Raw genomic sequence first — 9,112 nt, 5'->3', positions numbered from 1 at the left:
ACCTGTACTGGCCACACGTAGCTGTGCCCCACTCACTGCTTGGTCCTGGGGGTCACCGACCAGCCCAGCCACAGTCCAGTGCCTCCCTGGGGAAGCTCCTCTCCTGACCAGCACCCTGCTGTCCTCCCTGTCCTGCCAGGGCTCGGCTGGAGGCCTTTTCTGACCACAGTGGGAAGCTGCAGGTGCCTCTGCAGGAGATCATCGACTGGCTGGGGCAGAAGGATGAGGAGCTGTCGGCTCAGCTGCCCCTGCGGGGCGACGTCCTCCTGGTGCAGCAGGAGAAGGAGACGCACGCGGTACGTTCCCTGCCTGGGACCCCCCTCAGCTCACTGCCCGTGCCTGGAGCTTGTGAGCCCACCAGCCCCTGCCTGGCCTGTCCCAGAGCTGATACCTGGGGGGTGTGACAGGCAGAGCCCCTCTGCTCTGAGGCAATACATCAGCATTACAGCCTCGAGCCGTCTGCAGGAGCTGCAGCTGGTGGTGGAGCCCGTCACTCCTCTCCTGGCTTCCCCCTCCTGTTCTGCCTCTGCAGCAGAAGGAATTGCCTTTCACTGCCTGCTGCTTTTGGGATCTTGAGGGTGTTGGTTGCTCTAAAGGTGACCCAGTGTTCAGGACATGAGTCATTCCTTCAGTAGCACGCTATCACATCTGCAACTGGGCTAAACCCGGACAGATCAGTTTCTTGCTTCCCTGATCAGAGCATTTCTTTCTTACTGCCAGTAGCTGTTGGGCTTTGGTTGTCTTACCTTGAAAACAAAGCTAATGGCTGCCTGCTGCTCTCCCTCCTCCTGGCTGGAGCCAGCCTCTCCCCTGGCACACAAATGACCCATCCAGCAGTGGGGCTGCACTTGGACAAGGGAGGAGAGGACATCCTAAAGCAGCCTGCCTCTGAGGCCTGCCCTGGCAGATGTGCTGCTTTGGGACATGCTGCTGCTCCTCCAGCAACTGGAGCTGTTGCTGAACAGCTGCTGGAAGGACTGTTTGCATGATCATGCTCTTGCTGCATGTGAGGAGCATCTCCAAGCAGTGCCTGGGAAAGCATTGGCAATAAGGCAGTTCCTCTTGCACAGCTCTGGCTCCACTCCCCCTTCTGGGCTCGCTGCTCTGCCCTGTCCCTCCAGCAAAGCTGCAGTCCAGACCTCTGCAGGAGTCAGCTCCTTGCAGGTGGTCATTCACTCCCCAAACTGCACAGGTATTTCTCTGTTCACCTCCCTCTGTGTCTCCAGTGAGGTTTGGAGTGAATAAATCACTGCAGCCCTTGGTGGGGGGTACAAGGCTCCAGCTGAGCCTGCTGCCTCACCTCTGTGCTCTGTTCTCCAGGCTTTCATGGAAGAGGTGAAGTCTCGAGGACCATATATTTACTCTGTCCTGGAGTCAGCACAGGCTTTCCTTTCCCAGCATCCATTTGAGGAATTGGAAGAACAAACCTCAGAAAGTAAAGGTCTGTGGAGCTCTTAATTCCTTGTTCTCCCATAGCACAGCACAGCTGCTCCTGGGCTGGATCTGAGCAGATGGAGTGGAGGTGGCTGTGGCACGGAGCAGCACAGCAGTGTTCTGCCTCATGCCACTGTGCACCAGGCTGTTCCCAATAATCAGAGCAGTGCAGAGTGGTGTGTCTGTCCAGGCAAGGGCACAGGCTGCTGGGGCAGCTCAGGATGGGGTGGGTGCAGCTCATGAGACAGTATCAGATGTGCTCTGTGGTGCTTTGTAAAGAGCAGCAGGATTTCTGCCTGTGAGTACAGAGAGAGGTCTGTGGGCAGGCTGGAGACCTAGAGACTGTCACTCCCTTTCCTTGCCATTTTACTACATTTTTTTATCTCCCTTTGCCCTGCCTTCTCTGCACCCCTTGCTCACTCTGCACCCCGTGCCCACTCTGCACCCCTTGCTCACTCTGCACCTCATGCTCACTCTGCATCTCATGCCCACTCTGCACCCCTTGCCCACTCTGCATCTCTCACTCTGCACCCCTTGCTCACTCTGCACCCCTTGCTCACTCTGCACCCCTTGCCCACTCTGCACCCCTTGCCCACTCTGCATCTCTCACTCTGCACCCCTTGCTCACTCTGCATCTCTCACTCTGCACCCCTTGCTCACTCTGCACCCCTTGCTCACTCTGCATCTCTCACTCTGCACCCCTTGCTCACTCTGCACCCCTTGCCCACTCTGCACCCCTTGCCCACTCTGCACCCCTTGCTCACTCTGCATCTCATGCCCACTCTGCACCCCTTGCTCACTCTGCATCTCATGCCCACTCTGCACGCCTTGCCCACTCTGCATCTCTTACTCTGCACCCCTTGCCCACTCTGCACCCCTTGCCCACTCTGCACCCCTTACTCCCTCTGCACCCCTTGCCCACTCTGCACCCCTTGCCCACTCTGCACCCCTTGCTCCCTCTGCACCCCTTGCCCACTCTCCACCTCTTGCCCACTCTCCACCTCATGCCCACTGTGCACCTCATGCCCACTCTCCACTTCTTTCCCACTCTTCATCTCATGCCCACTCTGCACCTCTCGCCCACTCTCCACTCCTTTCCCACTCTCCACTCCTTGCTCACCCTGCCCCTTTCCCCCTGCTGTGGCCTGTGCTCTCCCTTTGCTGCTGTGGCTCCCAGACGTGTCCCCTCGGCAGCGGCTGCAGAGCCTGAGCCGCTTTGTGTGGAAGCAGGCCAACGTGGCCAGCGAGCTGTGGGAGAAGCTCACGGCCCGCTGCGTGGACCAGCACCGCCACATCCAACGCACCCTGGAGCAGCTGCTGGAGATTAAAGGGGCCATGGAGGAGCTCAGTGTCACCCTGGACCAGGCTGAAAGCGTGAGGGAGACCTGGGAACCCATTGGGGACCTGTTCATTGACTCCTTGCCGGAGCACATCCAGTCCACCAAGGTACTTCTGGCTCTGGGAAGGTGAGGTGCTGCTTCCCAGGAGGGCAGTGCTGCTCCTCCTGACCCCTCAGGCCAACACAGCCTCGTTACCTGGGCTCTCAGGGTCCTCCCTCTCGTGGCACCCAAGCACTGGGAGGGTGGATTTGGCCCACAGTGTCCTGAGCTGCCTTGTTATGGCTCAGACCTTACACGGGCGCAGTGGCTCAGGGCTGATGAGCCACCGGCCACGTCCTGCTGCTCAGATCTCAGTCACCCCCAAGCCTGGCAGGTTTGGTTTGGGCACTTCCTCCCCTGCTGAGGTACCTGGTGGGAGGGTTAGTCAGCAGCACCTTGCCCAGCCACCAGCTCACCCTGGGTTTTAGCAGAGGAGTCAGATCCCAGTCCCGAGTGCTTACCTGCCTCTTGTCCCTCTTGCCCTGCCCTGTGCCTCTTCCCCTGGGCACGGGGCTCCAGCTGTTCAAAGAGGAGCTGTCCCCCATGAAGGATGGAGTGAAAGTGGTCAATGACCTTGCACACCAGCTTGCCATCTCAGATGTCCACCTGTCCATGGAGAACTCCCGTAGCCTGGAGCAGATCAACACCCGCTGGAAGCAGCTGCAGGTGGGCAGGAGTCGGGACCAGGCACCTGAAAGTAAACCACGGGAGGCAGGGTGCTGGGGAGGGGCTGTCACTGCTGAGCAATGCTGGGCAATGAAGTAAGGGTTGGCACAGCAGGGATGGCATAGCTGGGGTTGGCACAGCAGGGATGGAATAGCTGGGGATGGCACAGCAGGGTTGGCACAGCAGGGTTGGCACAGCAGGGATGGGCACAGCAGGGATGGCACAGCAGGGATGGCATAGCTGGGGATGGCACAGCAAGTTTGGCACAGCAGGGATGGCACAGCAGGGATGGGCATAGCTGGGGATGGCAGAGCAGGGTTGGCACAGCAGGGATGGGCATAGCTAGGGTTGGCACAGCAGGGATGGCATAGCTGGGGTTGGCACAGCAGGGATGGGCACAGCAGGGATGGGCATAGCTGTGGTTGGCACAGCAGGGATGGGCATAGCTGGGGTTGGCACAGCAGGGATGGGCATAGCTGTGGTTGGCACAGCAGGGATGGGCATAGCTGGGGTTGGCACAGCAGGGATGGGCATAGTTGGGGTTGGCATAGCTGGGATTGGCACAGCAGGGATGGAATAGCTGGGGATGGAACAGCAGGGATGGTCATAGCTGGGGATGGCATAGCTGGGGTTGGCACAGCAGGGATGGAATAGCTGGGGATGGCACAGCAGGGATGGCATAGCTGGGGTTGGCACAGCAGGGATGGGCACAGCAGGGATGGCACAGCAGGGATGGGCATAGCTGGGGTTGGCACAGCAGGGATGGCATAGCTGGGGTTGGCACAGCAGGGATGGGCATAACTGGGATTGGCATAGCTGGGATTGGCACAGCAGGGATGGAATAGCTGGGGATGGAACAGCAGGGATGGTCATAGCTGGGGATGGCATAGCTGGGGTTGGAATAGCTGGGGATGGCACAGCAGGGATGGGCATAGCTGTGGTTGGCACAGCAGGGATGGGCATAGCTGGGGATGGCAGGGCAGGGATGGCATAGCTGGGGTTGGCACAGCAGGGATGGAATAGCTGGGGATGGAACAGCAGGGATGGTCATAGCTGGGGATGGCATAGCTGGGGTTGGCACAGCAGGGATGGAATAGCTGGGGATGGCACAGCAGGGATGGAAATAGCTGGGGATGGCATAGCTGGGGGTGGCACAGCAGGGATGGGCATAGCTGTGGTTGGCACAGCAGGGATGGAATAGCTGGGGATGGCACAGCAGGGTTGGTACAGCAGGGATGGGCATAGCTGTGGTTGGCACAGCAGGGATGGCATAGCTGGGCTTCTTGGAGGAGGAGTCAGTTCAGTGTGACGAAAGGGGCTGATAAACCTGTCGAGGTTTGGGGCAGGAAAAGGCAGTGGGAGGAACAAAGATGCTGCTTGAGGAGAATGGGGAGCAGGAGCAGAGCCAGCAGCAGCTGTGGCTTTGCTGGTGTCTGTGAGAATATGGGTACAGCTGAGCTGGGCTTGTGGCCCACACTGCCAGAGCCTGTGGCAGGAGGTGCAGAGGGCTGAGTGCTCAAATACCGAGGCAGATAAGGAAGGAAAAGGACCTGAGTCTCCCACAAGGCTTCCTGCCTGGGGCTGCAGTGTGAGCTGCCTGCTGGGCTGCTGGAAGCTTTGTGTCCCCTCTGCAGGCCTCCATCAACGACCGGCTGAAGCAGCTCCAGGATGCTCACCGGGACTTTGGACCAGGCTCCCAGCACTTCCTGTCCTGTACGTGAGTGAGTCCTGCTCCTGCCTCTGCTGACTGCCTTAGCACGGGCTGTGGCTCAGGACAACGGGGTGCAGAGTCCTGTTGCTGTGCCCAGAGCCCCCCAGAGCCAGGCACACAGCTAGAAAAGGGCCTGGGCACAGGGTGCTGGTGCCCAGGAACCTGAGCAGAGGGCATGTCCCAACGTTAACCTTGTGCTGCTTCACCTTGTGGGGCATGGATGTGGTTGCCCCTCAGGGTGCAGAGCTATGACCCTCCCAGCAGCAGCTGCTGGGTGATACTGGGGCTGTGGCAGCCTCAGAGACTGGATGGGCAAGACAACAGATGGCAGAAAAAGGCAGTTCTTCAGAGAAGCACACACCCATTCTGGTTGGAAAAGGCCTTTGAGATGATGGAATCCAACCACTAATGTCACACTGCCAAGCCCATCACTTATCTACACTGTATCCCTCAGCATATCCTGCATTAGTCATTCAGAGGCCAAAAATGTGCACCTTAAGGAGCTTTTCATCCATGTGGCAAGGCAGAGGGATGCTGTTCCTGCAGAGCTGAGCTGCTGCTGCCTGATGGCTCAGACCTACAAAGGCTGGAGGCAGGCTCTGCTCCAGGCTCTGAGGGCCATCCTGGGGAATGCTGAGCCCTGCAGGGTCTGCAAGTGTCAGTGGGTTTGTTGGCCTGTGTTTCTCTGCAGACCATGCCCTCCCATCTGAAAGGAAGAGAGATTTTTCCACTTGAAGGGATTGATAAGCAGCCTGTGACAAGGGAAAGTGGCTGCAGGTGATAAAAGGGCATCAGCAAACATGGAGTGGCAGCAAACTGGTATGGGATGGATGCTCATCTTCCCAAGATAGTGCAGCTGACACACAGAGTACAAATAATGGCAACAGCACATGCTGTGGTGCCCAAGCCTGGCCCTGTGTGAGTGCCTGCATCCCAGCTGCTGTCACCACAGCATTGCCTTAGGCATCATCACAACCTCTCCTCCTGAGTTCTGAGCTCAGCCACGTTCAGGGCCCCTGTCTCAAGACACCTCTGACAGCACAAGCAGGCTTGTGTCCCAGCAGCAGTATCTGCTTGTCTGCTCCAGCACCTCCCAGATGGTGTTTTGGGAAGGCACAGCCTTTTGAGAGACAATCACCTGCTGCCACAGTCCTGCTGGGCTCTCATCAGAGACAGCATCAACCTAAAGGAGCCTTTGGGGTTGACCTGACATCTGTGTCTCTCCTTGCAGCCTCTGTCCAGGTGCCCTGGGAGCGAGCCATCTCCCCCAACAAAGTGCCATACTACATCAAGTGAGTGTGCTCCAGCTGCAGCCCATGGCCAGCTCACCCACTGGGAAAGAGGAACTGGGGACCAGCTGGGAGCAGGGGCAGTGGGAGGACTGGTCTGAGCACTGACCTGCAGTGAAGCCTGTCACCCCAGCCTGGCAGAGCCAGGCTTTCCCTGCCTGACGGGCTGCCCCAGATGAGGGGGATGCTGGCTGGAAGCGGGAGGGCTGGCAGCAAGTGAGGGCATCCTCCTGTGGGCATCCTCCATGCTGCTGTGGCTGGGGAGAGTCTGGCTGGGTGCAGCAGCCCCAGCACCTGCAGGCACTGGGAGACTCACTTCCAGGGCTGGCCAGGTCATGTTTTCCCCTTATCTCCTGGCAGCTACTCAATTCCCAGCTTGACTCTCGCTTTCCTTCTACTTTCCTTCCAGCCACCAGGCCCAGACAACGTGCTGGGACCACCCAAAGATGACAGAGTTGTACCAGACACTAGGTAAGGAGGCTGCCACCAAGCCATTGGAGCAGCACCCAACTGCAGTGTGGGGTGCAACATGAGACCCCCTGAGCCCACCTGCTCCCTCCCCTCTGTGCCACAGGCTCCCCCAAAGCAACCTCCTCCCCACTCCTCCCACACACATTCTGCTTCTGCTGGGGAGCTGTGGAGGGGGAGCAGTGGGGGTTGGTGTCTGGGGAGTGCAGCTGCTGCTTCCTGCCCTGGAGATAAGGATGCTGAGCTGTGGTTTTCTCCTCCTTTTGCTGTGTCATTGCAGCTGATTTGAACAACATCAAGTTCTCGGCGTACCGGACAGCGATGAAGCTGCGGCGGGTGCAGAAAGCCCTGAGATGTGAGTGTGGCAGCTTGGCTCTCCCTCCAGAAAGGCATTCAACTACCTACCACAAGCTTTTGGCAGCATATCAAAAGGCAGGAGCCCAGCAGGGGAGCTGAGGCAAGGAGCATTGGGAAGATGATGCTGTGGCTGGAAAGCTTGAGCAAACCCACCGGTGGTTTGGTGTGTGGCAGCGCCTGGCTCTGCAGGCTGAGGGTGGAAATGCCTCGAGGGCAGGTGTTAGTCAAAGGGATTGGAGAGCAGAGTGGTTCAGCTCAGAGTTACAATGCTGTGGGATCAGGCTGGGAGCTCACCCAGGAGGATGAGATGATGAATGTAGCTGAGGGCAGAAACCAGCCTCACTGGCAGGGGTTGAGAGGGCTCCTCTGCTTGCAGAGGAGGAAGGGAGCCAAGAAGCCTGACTCCTGAAATGAGGAGCAATAGCCAGGGGAATAGAATGCAATGGGATGTGTGGCTCCTCCTCAGAAGCTGCAGAATGGATGGGAAATTGATAGATGCAGCACCCTCAGCTGCTGGAGAGCTTTTAACAAGGCCTCTCACCTAAGACTCTGCCCAAAGAGCAGTAGGGTGACTGGAAATCCCTTCCTGAAGTAACCATTCCTGCTGGGGAGGAGAGACAGGCAGGTGGCAGTTTGGGGTTCCAGGCAAACCTGTGCTCCTGGGTGCAAGAAGGCAAGGAGTGAAGGTGAGAGGAGGCTTGGTACTGCAGGGAGTTGAACACTGGCTGGGGAGTAGTTTGGTGCCACTGGTGACCAGCCTGTCCCATACCCAGGGACTTTCAGGCCTGGTGTAGTGGAAGTGTGGGAAAGCAGCAGTTAGCTTTTGCCACCCCACACAGAGTTCCATGCACCAGCACCTGCAGCAACACCCAAGCATGGTGTCAGAGCCATATTCAGTGTGGGCACAAGGGTGTGTAGGAGCAGTGCTGCAGGCTGTGGGATTTGAGGGTGCCCAGGGCAACTGCCATCAGCTGCCACAGGAGAAGGGACAACTGTTCCACAGAGTCAAGTTACAGTGTGGAAATGGCACATTTGAGGAATGGTCTCACAAATGGAGAGGTTTTCAGGAAAAGAAGATTGCTGGCTGCTGAACATGGTGCTGCTAAACACACAACCTGTGGCCACAGAGCTCTGAGGGCAAGGGAACCTGGGTAGCTCATGCTGAACTGCTGCTGGTTTAGGTTTGTTGCTCTACACCTGCTGCTGGTCAGAGCTCAGACAGCACTGCTCCACCTCTGGGCAGCTGCTCATAGGGTCTGTGTGCTCTCTGCCCCCTCAGCTCCTCAGCTCATAGTGTCTGTGCTCTGTGTCCCCTCACCTCCCCAGCTCATAGGGTCTGTGCTCTGTGCCTTCTCCCCTCTCCAGCTCATAGGGTCTGTGTGCTCTGTGTCCCTCACCTCCCCAGCTCATAGGGTCTGTGCTCTGTGTCCCTCACCTCCCCAGCTCATAGGGTCTGTGTGCTCTGTGTCCCCTCACCTCCCCAGCTCATAGGGTCTGTGTGCTCTGTGTCCCCTCACCTCCCCAGCTCATAGGGTCTGTGTGCTCTGTGTCCCTCACCTCCCCAGCTCATAGGGTCTGTGCTCTGTGTCCCTCACCTCCCCAGCTCATAGGGTCTGTGTGCTCTGTGTCCCCTCACCTCCCCAGCTCATAGGGTCTGTGTGCTCTGTGTCCCCTCACCTCCCCAGCTCATAGGGTCTGTGTGCTCTGTGTCCCTCAGCTCCTCAGCTCATAGGGTCTGTGTGCTCTGTGTCCCCTCACCTCCCCAGCTCATAGGGTCTGTGCTCTGTGTCCCCTCAGCTCCCCAGCTC

At 58.3% G+C, this 9,112-nt stretch overlaps 1 protein-coding gene across 3 annotated transcripts in view; it reads left to right on the top strand.

Annotated features, from left to right (window-relative positions):
- Window positions 1–230: 230 nt before the first annotated feature.
- The window catches only part of DRP2 (dystrophin related protein 2), a 26,302-nt gene continuing 17,420 nt past the window's right edge, over window positions 231–9,112 (top strand). For all 3 annotated transcript variants that reach the window (XM_062006418.1, XM_062006420.1, XM_062006419.1), the window contains exons 1-8: window positions 231–296; window positions 1,321–1,441; window positions 2,612–2,880; window positions 3,333–3,479; window positions 5,114–5,192; window positions 6,422–6,482; window positions 6,889–6,950; window positions 7,228–7,302. In XM_062006418.1, the coding sequence (XP_061862402.1) occupies window positions 1,327–1,441; window positions 2,612–2,880; window positions 3,333–3,479; window positions 5,114–5,192; window positions 6,422–6,482; window positions 6,889–6,950; window positions 7,228–7,302 (808 nt within the window). In that variant the 5' untranslated portion in view covers window positions 231–296; window positions 1,321–1,326. The remainder of the gene's footprint in view (window positions 297–1,320; window positions 1,442–2,611; window positions 2,881–3,332; window positions 3,480–5,113; window positions 5,193–6,421; window positions 6,483–6,888; window positions 6,951–7,227; window positions 7,303–9,112) is intronic.

This window comes from Colius striatus, chromosome 13 (assembly GCF_028858725.1).
Source record: "Colius striatus isolate bColStr4 chromosome 13, bColStr4.1.hap1, whole genome shotgun sequence".
NCBI classification, from domain to species: Eukaryota; Metazoa; Chordata; class Aves; order Coliiformes; family Coliidae; genus Colius; species Colius striatus.
Note: the sequence above shows the minus strand (reverse complement) of the source record. Positions and strands in the feature narration are given on the sequence as shown.